Raw genomic sequence first — 14,720 nt, 5'->3', positions numbered from 1 at the left:
TGTGTTTATTTCACAGAGACACACACTGAAAATGAAGTTTCTCCTGAACAGGGTTTATGAGTCGGTTTGTATGAGTCACAGTTCATAAATATTCTTATTACCCACAGTCTGAAATGAGCTGTTTTAGCTACTCACCCTTTAAGGCAGCTTTCTTCTGATTGGCTGCCCCTTGCAAACAAAAGATGTAAACAGCGTGTGGGTCCAGGGCTGTGTACCTGAGACAGCAAGTTTTTTTACGATATTCCACACTTAACAACATCCAGTCTGAAACCTGGTGTTCAGTGTATACAATATGCAATAATACTTTCAAATGAAGGCCTTTTCTCTGTAATTCCTCAGGTGCTGGCTTTCAGAAACACAAGTCAAATGGTCCTCTGAATACTAACCATTATGATAACCCAGATAATTAGCCACTGACTTACTTAAAAATTAAAATACATTATGCAGCTCATAATGTTGACAGTAGTAGATTTTATTGACTTCATATTGCAAACGTGGACATGTAAGCAGGATTTGTGGAGTTGTGAAGTTTATTTATTTATTTTTTTTAACCTATCAGCTGTAATGGTGTAGTGGTAACATTACAGTCTTTGGAGCAGGAGTCATGGGTTCAAATCCCAACCAGGGTGTAGTTCCTGTAAGGATCCTATGGATTCTTTGAAACCCAACATGCTATAATAGCTAGAGATTGATGAGGTGCAACACAAATACTACACTCCAATAATGACAAGTATGCTGACTCAGATCATGGACCCCTCCTGAACAGGCAATACTAGTGTGTATATACTATTATGTATATACTAGTATATACATAACGTCTATACTATGCCAGCTGATGGCCAAACAAAGGAAGATCAAGAAAGGATTAGTGTCTGTCTATGATTAGTGTCCTGGGGAACACATGTGCACCTGCAGCCTCTGGAGGAAGCCTCACCATCCATCTGCACCTTTGCTGACCTGCATTATTACTAGGACCACCAGAATCAATGGTGCCTCCTGGTGGCTGGAAAGACTACTAACACCTAAAAACTGACTTCTATGAGGAACAATATACCACTGTGTAGAAGAATGGTGGGCTTCCCCAGTGGCTTCACATTCTACACATTTCTTAGAATATGTCAAAGTAACCATCACACAGCAGTGCAATAACAGTCATACAATAAGTTTTTAACAAACAAGTAAAAACCCACAAGTAGAAAAATAAGAGATTTACTAATAGCAAAGCAAATCGCGGTTCTTTTCCACTGCTTTCAGTGCAAATGTTGGCATTTAGTTTACCGTATTTAGCTCATGCTACAGATGTCATATATTCATTTTCCCTGTTGGGGTTGTGTCAGGAAGGCCATCCGGCGTAAAACTGCCAAATCAAACATGTGGAGCTACCTGCTGTGGTGACCGCTTGTGACAAGAAAGTAGTCAAAAGTAGCTATATCTAGATGTGAAATATTCAAATAACTATACTGCAGTTACTTAGGGAAAAGACAGGAATATACAAGGGAGTATTCAAAGTATTTCCTGTCATTTTGTCCTTTGCACAAAAGTGGATTTAGCAAAATATTGGATAATAAACTCATTCCTGAAGCTCATTTACAAATAACTGTAAAATACACCACCGTAATTCGCTTTTTCACTTCCGATACTCACTAAACTCTCCTGGTACCACTATAAAAATACAGGCTTTCTCCATCTGATGGAGTCTAATTAAAGATTTTACAGCTGCAATAATCAAATTTTGGTAACAGCAAAAAAAAAAAAAAGATGAAACATTTTCCCCTGTAAAGTTCATCTGAACAGGCAGCAAGCACACAGTGCCATTAGCATCTAATTAGAATTACATTAAAGTGCCTCGAGAGGACTGCTGCAATTTGGAGTTATGTAAATAAAATTAAACTGAATTAAATGTGTCTGTCAGCTGCTGGGTGCAGGGCAGATAGTGTAAACTACAGGGATGAGTATTTAAATCGTGGATGTACACCAAATATTGATTAGAGCAGCTTTAAAGGCTAACCTTTCACTGATAGTTGTTGGTTTTTGATATTCACTCCAGTGACCATACAGTCATCTATAATTAGGAACCGCAGCTGAACACCAGGTGGCAGCACTGAGAAGAAAAACTCCCCAGAGAGAAAACAATGAAAAACGTTGTCAAGTATCGCATCTGTCTTTGGAACTGTAGTGGCATCACATATCAAGTCCTGTCTGTCCCTTTCAAATATTGATTGTACATACTGCATAAATTTTACTTTGAAAAACCCGCTTTACTGTAGGACAGTCTTTAAAGGTACTTTTTGTTAAAAAAAAAAACTATTTAAAAAGAATTTAAACCCTTTTAAAATGAACTAAAACTGTAACCAGAAAGTAAAGAAAAAAAATGATGTTGTGTCTGTGGCATAAGCAGGAGTTAAGGTGGGATCTGGCAGGTGGGGGAACCCTAAAATTGTGTAGCAGCTCAGCACGGGAAAAAAAAATACTTCGGAATAAGTCATACAATATTTTTGTGAGTCCCAGAAGATTGTTCTGTGTGTGCAGGCTGTGATCAGCTGACCTGTGCTGCCACTACGACATTCACTGCTCTGTGTGGATTTATCCAGCGCAAGTCAACGAGTTATACGCAGATGTTATATGAGCTATATGGCTGATGTCCAACCTCTGCACACTGTAAAGAGGTAGACTTCAGTGAGTGAATCTAATCAGCATCATCACCTTAAATATAAACTCCTGTCTGCTATCTTTGGTGTAACCTAGACGTAACCAGCCCAACACAGTCAGTCACTGTAAACTTTAATACTGCACAGTACTGCAAACGAACCAGTTTTGCCTGCAGTAAACTGCCTAATATTTTCATACAACCTTTGAATTGCAAAATGAGTACGTGCAAATTTTTTGAAACTGAAATTTACGCAGACTGGCACTGAAAGCAACGCCAGGCTGCAGTCCATGAAAATTTATCTTATTCAGTAATAATATGCATCATCATGCCGAATCAGATTTAATTATTCATTAACCGAAGGTGCCAGAATGACATTCCGGACTGATTCAGCCCACTTTAACCCCTGCGTATATATATTATGTTGAAGAGATGTCAACTACGTAAAGTGGAACTAAGGCTTGGTTATACTCTAATGTAATACCACTTTGAACCACAAGAGGGTGCAGCAAGTCATCCACCACAAGACTATGCTTTAAAAATATTCTAAAAAATTTGAAGTTTTTCAAGGTAGCAATGTAAAATAATTTAGTACATATAAAATGCTGTTTGCAGTGCACAACTACACTAAAACTTTGTGGTAAAAACGCTGCCGCCTTGTGGTGGAAGGTATCGTTACATTTGACAGAGGGTTTTTGCAAAAAGTACCTTTAAACTGCACCTGCTGTGTAACATATACATTTCCTTCGCAGTCTAATTAGGTGCTGCTTCAATTGCACAGTGTACAGATAACGTGAAGCTGCATTTCAAAGTATGCACACTGCAGAAGCACCAGGTAAATCAGGGAGAGCAGCAGAAACACTTTACAAACACAGGGCTACAGCAGTAAGCATCGTCGGCCCTGCTGGAGACTCTTCTCCTGCTGGGTTCCAAGCAACACTGAAGATGGTGGCCTCCGATGACATCAAGCACCATTGCTTTGAAACACAGTTAGGACTTTACAGGTTGCAGCTTCTGGGGGAAAAGAAATAAAGAAAAGATATCACATGGATGAAGGAGTGTGCCAAAATGCTAGAGAATGTAGTCGATGGAGATGGAGTTAACCTGCTCTTTCAGGGCTTGCATGGACGTGTACTCAATATGCTCTCTCTTTTTTTTGACCCAATCAGGTTCATCGGGAATCAGCGCTGCCATAATAAACTTGACTAAGATCAGCACGTGCTACAAATACACACAAAGGTAAACATGTCAGAGGCATACACACAAATGTATTAGTTTGGCATGTATTTCTGGTCTCCTTCTTACTTCCACTAAAACAGCCAACAGCAGGACGTTTGTGCTGCTCAATCCGCCCTCCCGGCACAGCTCTTGTAACCGTGGCGACAGCAGCAGCAGCCAGCAGTTAGAAACAACAGAGACAAAACTGAGGATCTCGAAGGCAGTCTGAAACACGAGACAACCACACAAAATATTTGCTCATAACTGAGAACGACAAAGTTGCTGCGTCTCATTTGTGTTGCGCTTTCTGCTGACCTGCCACACACCCATGTTAGCCACGGGGGGGGAGAAGGTTTTGCGGAAGAGGTTGCAGATCTTATAGGCGTCCGATCGGATCTCCGTTACGTTGTTGATGAGCAGCAGCACGGCCGTCAGAGGATACACGCAGGAAAATAGACTCAAATACCCAAACTGCACCAGGAGCTCGATGTATTCTGCAAACAGGCCCTGTGACACAACAGGAAGCTGTCACTCTCAGTGCATTATGATCAATCTTTTTTTTTTTCTACAATCTGCCAGCATCAGTACTGACTGTGCTGACTGATAATGGCCTGTCGGTCAATAAGATGACATTTACCACAGTCAGTGCCCAAAGAACAGTTACGATTTTTTTCCAAATACATAACAAAAACAAAATAAACAAAATAAAAAATATTATCAGCTGCTCTTGGTCAAGCTGTCTTTTAAACATTTCATCCTATCAGTCCTAATGTTTTCTATAGCCTTACAGGAAAAGGAGGCAGGGCTCTTTGGTTCCTGAACTTGTCCTCCTGTGGGTCATCTTCTCGCTCTTTCCTGTTGGGGGCGCTGATGAATCTGTCCACCAGGAAAGGTATGACCACTTCTGTCACCTGGTTCACCAACTGACTCACGATCAGCAAAGACGCCAGGCGCTGCAGAAAGAAAGAGAAGGAATAAAATCCTGATGGCACCCTTTCCATCTTCCTCTTTTCTCCTCGTATAAAAAGGAGTTCCCCATGGCTCCATATTAGGACCACTACTTTCTCTATATATAAAAATTTGGGGGGGATAATTTATCAAGTTTTTTGTTATATCTTGTTCAGCTTCTTCATTAGTACAAATTTTCAAATGGCAAAATGCTGTCATCTAAACTTCCAACAAACAAAGCCACTCAAAGGGCTGAAACTGAGACGAATAAATATTTAGGTACCATTATAGATCAGAATATTTGCATTGTAAAGCAAGATGAAAACAATCAGATCTCATTGGGAGAAAAAATCATGCTGATATCTATACAGTTATGGATTGGGTAATGTGTTAGGAATGAAATATGCAATATTGAATGCAATAATGTTTCATAGAAATGCAAATGAGCAACCTAAAGAGGGTTGAATTCAAAGACACCCAGAAAATCAAAGTGAAACAATGATGCAGCAGGCTGGGTGTGGGCCGGTCAGTGATATCAATTCCTTCATCCTCCAGGATCTGCCCACACACTCTCACCACATGAAGCACGAGGAACCCAGAACCCACTGCACCAACACAGAATCACCAGTGACCTGCTGGAGGTCATCTTGTTATTCTGGCTGCACTCATCCTGTTCCTCCTTGCACAAAGGAACCAATACCGATCCTACTAATTGGTTAAGGACCTTCTACGGCCCTCCCCAGCTCTCCTACACTAACTGCCTGTCTCCTGGAATCTCCTCCATGCTCCTGAGACTGTGCTGGGAGACGCAGCAGACCTTGTGGCAATGGCACATATTGATGTGCCATCCTGGAGGATTTGGACTACCTGTGCAACCTTTGTAGGGTCCAGGTACGGCCTCATGCTACCAGCAGTGACAAACTAGTTAAAAAAAAAAACAGTCAGAAAAGATGAGGAGGGAAAATGTGAGTGGCCTCCACCTGGAAAACCATGCCTGTTTTGGGAGTTTGTCTCACTGTTGCTCATCTAGTGCACCTGTGCAGCTTTAACTGATTAACAACCCCCTCTGCTACTTACCTGACCAGATCAATATCCCAGAGGTTTTACTGACTTGATGCTAAACTCTGATTAAAAAGTGTTCCTTTAATTTTTTGAGCAGTGTATAATTCGCTGCTTCGTCTGGTTCCTTCTTATCTGTTTGCATATGTGTAAAAACCACAACCGGTAAAATATTTTACAAATTTTAGCCCCAAGACAAACAGTGAGACGTTCACCTAGAAAAATAAAGAATAATAGCACAGGTACAATGATTATGTCAGTGTCTGGAGCATTTTTAAAAGGAATCTGTCATGCAAGTTCCCAAATTTCATGGAAGCACAATCTTAAAACTTTCTCCCGTTTTAAGAGGAGAGCGGTTACCTTACGAAGCAGGGGCACATCCTGCTTGAAGAAGGCAATGTGGAAGAGCACGGCAAAGTAGTTGAAGAAGGTGAACTGAGGGGCGAGAAAGGAGAACCTGTCAAAGAGGATGCCCTGTACTGTATGAGCTAATGGTTCAAGAAGGAAAGCAGGAACTAACCACCAACACTTTGGCTGTCAGATGGTTCTGGAAGGCCGACTCCTCTCTGTGGTTTTCTAGAGGGACACGGGAAGATTTCAGTGGATTTCCAAAAGTGATTTCATTAGATATGCACGATTCCTATCCTAAAGATTCCTCTCACAATCACAGTTCAAATGACAAAAATCTCCCCTGCATTATTAAACTCATTCTCCTGCATTCTCCCTGCGGCTCGGTCTCACTCACCATACTCAGTCAGAGACTCTGCTACATTCTTGTACACATTTGCTAGCATGTTTGTATAGATGATGTGAAGCACTGAGGGCACGTAGAGCAAAGCCTTGGACAGCAGGGAGTCCCAGCTTTTGTGTAGCTGTTGCACCTGGGCCTCCCCCCAGTAGAAACACATCATACCGAACGCCACCAGCCCTGCAGGAGAAGGCGTGACAGATGACAGGTATCACACCAATTTCATGTTTTCCTGCTAAATCTTTGGGGAGATAAAGCAGTAATCGATGCTACACCTACCTAGAAACAGCCCCACTACTGGGACTGACACCAGCAGTATGCGCAGCTCTCTCTGCCATTCAGGGAAGAGAGGCTCCACACGGCCTGTCACAGGGTTGACCCCGAGGTCACCGTGGAAACCGGGCCGGGGCTCTGCAAAACGTTCTGCGAGGTTCAGGGTCCCCCAGCGGTACGACAGCGAGGAGCTCCGGCGTTTCCACATCTCCATAAACAGCGTGGACCAGATCATGCTGAACATCGCCTGAAGCATGTGACCACTGACCACTGGTGCTGACTCATCGTCATCGTTTGTGACCTTTGATCCCGGGACCGACGTGGCCGTTTCCTTCTGAACCTCACCTGTGATGGGCAGGAAGAGTTTATGTGTCCGGTTAGTGAAATACAAACAGTGGGCCATCCCATCTTTGATAACTGGATTTAATTAATAACTGGAGTCCAGAAGGTCAGCATCAACCGCTCGTAGCAGACGGCTGCCCCTCCCTGAGCCTGTTTCTGTCTGAGGTTTCCTCCTGTTAAAGGGGAGTTTTTCCGTCCCACTGTCGCCAATGCTCAGAGGGGGTCTTTTGATTGTTGGGGGCAACTAGGACAACATTAGAATGATTCCTAACACACATCAAAACTAGCTTTGGAACGGCTAAAGCAGGCTAACATCAAGCTTCTGGAACGGCCTTCCCAAAGCTCTGACCTTAGCCGTATTGAATATTTGTGGACTATGCTTAAAAGTTGGGTCTGTATGAGGAAACCAAACAATTTAAATGAACTCTACCAATTCTGCCAAGAACAGTGGTCAAACATCCAACCAGAATTATGCCAGAAGCTTGTTGGTGGCTACCAAAAGCTTCTGGTTGAGGTGCAAATTGCTAAGAGACATTTAACCAAATATAGTGCAGCTGTATGCACATGTTTGAGCCTGCATGTATACTTTTGACAGTGCGGATTAGAGAAAATCCAAAATACTTTCAAATTGTGCACCCAATCCTTGTTTTTTAGGTATATATCTAAATTGGAAAGCAGTGAAAAATGAGCTTAAATAATGGTTATAGTAATGTGTACATGTGAAGTGTTTTCACTGAAGTGCGTCATCTCATTCGAATATAAGCATACTGAGTGCCAAATATGTCATAAAGGCCAAACACGGCTCAGTCCACACACCTACCTGAGAAGTACGTGATGGCCAGGCCCAGTATTGCTGGTGGGAGCAGAGACCAGGTGTAGAAATCAAGGAAGCTGAAGTAGAACGCCACAGGGCTTCCAAAATAGTCATTAACTGAATCTGTATTTAGGCACAGCGATATCTGGTGTGAGTACACGCTTGTCACCCACACAGTCATCTATTATGAATCATAAGACCTTGAAAAATGCACGAAAACTTAAGATTGTTACAACTATACGCACGAATGTATGCAAGTTCTATCTGTTGTATTTCCACCCACCCAGCGGCTGAGTCAGCTGATTCCCAGAGTACCAGGTTTTACTGAGGTCCTTCAGTTTGGCCGGGGTGTGCAGGGGAAACATGTCCACAACAACACCAGCTGAGGAAAGCTTCCTCCCTGCGACAGTGTGCAACAGTGTGATTTCAAAACTCGAGTCGACCCATAATATGATAATACATATTCAGTTACCTATGCACACTGAGTGAGCAATTTCAGAACAGCTGATATCAGCCAGAAACAGTTGCCCATATTCTTTATAACACACACAGTTTTAAGCCAATCCCACAAACCAAAGAAGATTAAATGCGTATCAATCGGCAGCTGAAAATAGAGCCTAAGAAAAAGTAATGTAATGTCCCAGAGTAATGACGTCTGAAAACACACAACGAGACCACTCACAGATGTTGTCTCGGTTTCGTAGTGTGTAGCTGTCAGGCAGGCCGGGTATCTTCAGGTCCCTGTGTGCTCGCAGTCCATCCAGCTCGTACTTCACGATGTACTGTCGCTCCGCCAGCGTCAGAAACACCTCCATGTTGTCTGTCACACACATGGACAGTGAAGCACAGTAACAGGATGCAGCTTCTCATTCGATGTTTTTATTTTTCCTACACTGTAAAATAATCCTAAACTCATCCAGACTATGAAGGAAGGAATCATGTAGTAAACTTAAAAGTATTAAACAAACCAAAGTATTTTTTAGAGTTTAGATTCTTCAAAGTCGGCTCCTTTTGCTTTGATTACAGCTTTGCGCACTCTCGGCATTCTCTCAATCTGCTTCATGAGGTCATCACCTGAAATGGTTTTCCAAGAGTTCCCAGAGGTGCTGAGCACTTTAATTGAATGCCATTCTCATAAAGGTGACTGAGAAATGCCAAGATGTGCAAATATTGAAGACTTTAATGACTGAAATTCCAAGTTTATGAAAGGTGCTTCATGAGGGGTACAGAATATGTCTGAAAGCCCCAGAAAGGCAGGAAATATGTTCTGATTATGTGTATGCAGAAGACCAATGAGGATTATGTTGGACTACGGATCATGCAAAGCTACTGTAGTGGAATCCAGGAATAAAAAATAAGGAGCTCTAATATAATATATATATATTATATATGTTTATATATTATAATATACAAACATATATTAAAAAAGCTCACTGGAGATTTCTAAAGTTCTTTGAAACCACACAAGTAACGAAGTAATGGAAAAACACAGAACTGGACTTTGGACTGTGTTCGTGCAAGTCAATTTATGATCCAGATGCTACTGTTAGTGAGCGGCTTAATGTACAACAAATAATCAGGGACATTTATGGAGATAAGGTTGTGATTTTTTTAAAGACAAAAATAAGCCTCCCTAAGCTCTATAGGGTATTTTAATAAACACCTTTATCATTGTTTCACCATGAAAAAGTGTGTTCCCTTAAAGTTCCTGCACTGCACCTGAATCTTTAAAGTTGTCTCTGTCATTGTTGGAGAAGGGCTCCAAGTCCCCGTTGCGGTAAGTCTTACAGAGACCCAACTCTTCGGTGGCTTGAAGTAACGTACAGCGGGGGGCCGACACCACAATGACATCGCCGCTGGCGTCCTCTCCCGGGTGGGCCAGCAAAGCAGCGCCTGGTGACAGTGAATCAGTGGTTACACTGTTACAAACACGACTTTAATGCTGAGGCAAAAGGCTCGAAGTACTGTGAACATATCGGTGAAAACGCTCACGCCTTTAGCTGTCTTAACAACAATAATGAAATAAAAAAAAAATCAATATTGTTACTTTAGAGAGTAGTTTTTGTGTTTGTCTGTTTTCTGCAGAACCATGTCAGGCGTACATTTATACAAGAGTTATTTAACTGTATTTATCTGCCATATAGCCTGCAAATGCAAATGCATTCAAATTTTTCAATGCTAACAATCTTTCCTGGAAATCTCCTGCTCTCCTGTTACGTTCGCTCCCAGCACGAGAGCGGGAGAAATCCTCATAAATGTTTGCTCTGCATGCTTTCTCCTCGACTGCACGGTGCAGAAAGTAAAGTAAGAGCCGTGCTGCTGCTCACGTCTGAGAGGTCTCAGACGTGAGCAGCAGCACGGAGCAGCACCCACCTCCATCTTTCTGAGGAGCTCCGATCATCTTGATGAGCCACCGCTTCGTCTCGGGGCCGATTTTCGGGCCGAGCTTCACCAGAACCAGCGGCTCCACCTGTGCCGAGACGCAGCAGGGGCAGCTGACTTTGGTCCAGCCGGTGACGGCGCTCAGTTTGCTCAGCATCTTTCCTCCTTTTTCATCTTTATCCTCCAGGTGCTTGGCAGGCTCAGCGCAGCCACCAGCTCCACCTTCATCTGCACCCGCCTTACTCATGGTGAGACTGGAACCAAATGGTAATAAAACAGTATGTTAACTGGAGCTATTACCCTCAGCACCTTCACCACCACCTTATTGCCCTTATTTAGTCACACTGCCATCATGGCTCAAGGGTTGACACTGACAGTTTTTGATGCAAATATCTGAACAGCTATTCTGCTCATGGTCCCCAGAGATAGATCATGGTGATCCCTGATACTTGCTCTGCCAATATTAAATGGATCACGATTAAATATGGAAAGAAATGAACAGTACCCAGAGGATAATCCTTAATGACTTTACAGCTACAACAGCTAAAATTTGAAGAGTCGGCGATCCAGATTCCTCTAACATAGCAGTGAGGCTATGGTTAGAGTTCCATCAAATGTGGCACAGCTATAGACGGCTCCCTAAGGTTATCTTTAGATGGCATTTGCATCAACCTCAACTATTCTTTGTGTTCAGTGGTAGCTGACAGATGCTACAACTTGTTTATTTGGAGCGTGCAGTACTTAAAGAGGGTAACGCTTCACTCATACTTCTGCAGTGAATCTACGTAGAGTGTAAAGCTAAACCTTTACACTGTTCTGAACCACACACACACACTGAAACCCACATCACACAGCCACACGAACTAAAGTCTGAACACAAAAAAATACAACACGATCACCACTAATAATTCATAGACATTAACAATCCCTCCGGACTGATCACTGCATAAGCGTTCATTACAAATGTCCAATTACTATGTAAGAAACAGGTACTTCAAAAACTAGTATAAACGAAGTTAAGTGCAGGCATTTTAATAATGCAGGACTATTGAATTTACACTGAAGACAAGATGGAGTCATGTTTATTATCAGGTGACAAGTGTGAACTTATCTGATTGTTTCAGGACTTTTAATAATGCATCATTTACATAATGAGCGCAGTAATGTGACAGTTTCCTCATTTTAACTAACGTTTTTGCATCAGTTATTACATTATAACAACTATTAAACTGGTTACGCGGGGTTTAGATTTGCATGTGAGGGTGCACACATCTGCATGCTCCGGCTTTAATTTCGCTTACTTGCTGCACCTTTAATGAATTTACAAGAAATGTCGCACCTTCTCGGGTGGAAAATGTGGTTATTACAGCTCTAAAAAGTGTGTCTAAAAGGCGCTTCCTCCGTTCTGACCGCACTGCATCTGCACTCGAAGATACACCGACCAACACTTCGTGAACTGAAACTAGTACTTCCTGTGACTGAGTTATGTTAATGCAGGCGGGGAAAGTGACAGGAAGGTTTTTAGCGGTGAAACAGAGGATGAGTCAGGAAAATATCAACTACAGCACCTGGTAGGGCGGAGATGATGAGGTTCTGGTCTACAGTCCTACAGCAGGGCCCCCCCCCTCCAAACTCCTGTTTGAACACACACATAAACACACAGAAGCAACATGAAGACAACAACTGATGAGCTGAGTGCTGAAAAGAGAGCGTGAAGAGCACATTCTCAGTCTGCACACACTTACCCAGCCTCAGTATGAGGTTCCTCCCAGCTTTCTATTGATTTTTTAGGTGTGTTGTATGGCAGGAATGCGGAGGAACTTCCCAGAGGCTGCAGGGTGTGGAGGGCTGTTTGGTTTCTATTCAGGCTCCTCCCTCCTGTCGCCTCTCTGCGATACTGCTGCAGCTGCAGCCCAGGGTCCTACTGCACCAGCGCTGCTGCGACTCAGTGTTAAAAACACACGCACCTACAGATGCTCAGAGAAGTTCGGTGTGAAGGTGGCGCCGCAGGCTGCACTTGGACAAAGTGTCCTTTGCTCTTGAGAAAGCGCAGCAGTTTCAGATTAAATCTAAATGAGATGCGCAGTAGGCTCCTGACAGGCGCTGAGACAAAGATTTTTGTTATTGGGCCTCAGCTGGCCCTAAAAGAACTTTTCTGACCGCAGGGCAGTTGCTCACTTTACTTGAATAGTAATCCAGCCTTGGTCAAGACCCCTAGAAGGGATAGTGAGATGAGGCTATGGCGTCAGAAGAAATAGGAGACAAACTCTGCACTACAAATATTCAGATTGCAGTGGTGGACTTAGGCTACCTGCAATTTAAAACACTAAAATGCTGCTTGGTGATGCTTGAATTAGATTATTATTAGGTTATAATATTGTACATACTGTGCATAAGTGTTAATTAGTATAGGTGGCACGGTGGTGCAGCGGTGCATGTTAGCTCAAGTGCTGGCTCTAAATTAGCCTTAGGTGTGAATGGTGACCGGTCCGGGGCGTGGCCTGCCTCGCCCTGTAAGGTGAAAGCAATACAGAATACCTGAGAGCCTCATTGCGTAGCATACCAGTATAAAGGGTGAGCTGGTGTCTGATATCTTTGTGTTCCTTTAGATAAATTAAGACATTTTTCCCTAAAATTTTGCCAGAAAAAAAAGAAAAAAAGTTCACAAAAAAATCTCACTAGAATAAAAAAAAATTGGAAATGTAAAAGCAAATGAAGGGTCTGATATCCTGATGGAGCACACTCTGCTTCTTGTGTCTCTGCCTCCAGTGTTCAAATAAAAACCCCACCCATTTAGCCAATAATCACTCATTTGTCACTTTATTAGGTACACCTTGCCAGTAATCGGTTGAACCCCTTGTTGTCTTCAGAACTGCTTTAATTCTTTGTGGCGTAGAAGAGTAAAGGTGTGATAGCATCACGCAGTGGCTGCAGATTTGTCAGTCACATGCCTGATGTGAATTTCCTGTTCCGTCACATCCCAGAAGCGCAGCAGCAGCTCTATTGGACTGAGATCTGGTGACTGTGGAGGCCATTTGAATACAGTGAACTCATCATGTTCAAGAAACCAGTTTGAGATGATTTGAGTTCTGAGACATGAGCACACTGTGGTGGAAAAGGGATGGACACAGTCAGCATCTATACTCAAGTAGGCTGTGGCATTTAAGCAATGCTCAGCTGGTACTAAGGGGTCCAAAGTGAGCCAGGAAAATATCCCCTACACCAGGGGCCTCGAGAGCTGGTGTCCTGCAGGTTTTAGATGTGTCCCTGATCCAGCACACCTGAATCAAATGGCTGAATTACCTCCTCAGTCTGCAGTCAAGTTCTCCAGAGTCCTGCTAATGACTTCTATATTTGATTCAGGTGTGTTGGATCAGGAAAACATCTAAAACCTGCAGGACACCGGCTCTCGAGGCCTGGAGTTCCCTACCCCTGCCCTACACCATTACACCACCACCCTTAACCATGGATAAAGGCAGGATGGAGCCATGCTTTCATCTTGTTTATGCCAAATTCTGACCCTACCATCTGAACGCTGCAGCAGAAACTGAGACTCATCGGGCGAGGCAATATTTTTCTAATCTTCTGTCTTGGTGAGCTTGTGCACAATACAGCCTCAGATTCCTGTTCTTAGCTGATAGGAGAGGTACCCAGTATGTTCTACTGGTGAGTGTATACTGATACTGTTAACTGGTACATATTTACACATCAAAGAAAAACAGCTCGAGCTAGTTAAACTATAATGTATGGCCTTATGATAAAGCAACATTTAGCCTTTTGTAAACGCTCCCTCGCTGCTTCAAACACAACCGCACGTCTGCAAAAACTGGAAGCCAGACAGTCGCCAAACAAAAAAAAAAAAAAAAAAAAAAAAAGCACAGGACGGGCTTACATCAGAAATATACAGATATTTATTTACACATATCTCTGCATTTGCATATACATTTTAAAATTACAAAGTAAAAGTTAAGATATTACAGTAAACAGATTCAGGATTATTATTATTTTTTTTTTTTGGCTGCGTCATTTAGCACAAGAGAATTTCACGAGTCAGAATCAAGTTTGCTGTTTTTGTCCTTCACATAAATATACATAAATAAGATCTTTTTAAAATTCCAACAGGTGGAATCGTTTCACTTCGCCCAGCAGACAGCACAATCACGTAATATTATTACTGCAACTTAACATCATTTTGGTCACTGACGACAGCATAAGAGATATTAAAAATATTAATTCTTTTGGTTCTGATGAGTTAATGCTTTCCTCACAGTGTCTTGAACATTCATAAT

General features: G+C 42.5%; 1 protein-coding gene across 1 annotated transcript; it reads right to left on the bottom strand.

The window, feature by feature from the left end:
• Positions 1-456: 456 nt before the first annotated feature.
• On the bottom strand, positions 457-12,275 carry ano10b (anoctamin 10b). Its single transcript, XM_030732410.1, has 16 exons — positions 12,177-12,275; positions 12,000-12,066; positions 10,423-10,685; positions 9,769-9,942; positions 8,732-8,869; positions 8,333-8,449; positions 8,056-8,172; positions 6,900-7,238; positions 6,618-6,800; positions 6,393-6,448; positions 6,233-6,307; positions 4,654-4,818; positions 4,181-4,372; positions 3,953-4,090; positions 3,752-3,868; positions 457-3,661 (listed from the first exon to the last, which is right to left on the bottom strand). Exons 3-16 carry the CDS (start codon positions 10,676-10,678, stop codon positions 3,638-3,640), a joined length of 2,091 nt encoding a protein of 696 aa, XP_030588270.1. The 5' UTR covers positions 10,679-10,685; positions 12,000-12,066; positions 12,177-12,275; the 3' UTR covers positions 457-3,637.
• Between the last annotated feature and the right edge of the window lie 2,445 nt (positions 12,276-14,720).

This window comes from Archocentrus centrarchus, chromosome 6, assembly GCF_007364275.1.
Source record: "Archocentrus centrarchus isolate MPI-CPG fArcCen1 chromosome 6, fArcCen1, whole genome shotgun sequence".
Taxonomy (NCBI): domain Eukaryota; kingdom Metazoa; phylum Chordata; class Actinopteri; order Cichliformes; family Cichlidae; genus Archocentrus; species Archocentrus centrarchus.
Note: the sequence above shows the minus strand (reverse complement) of the source record. Positions and strands in the feature narration are given on the sequence as shown.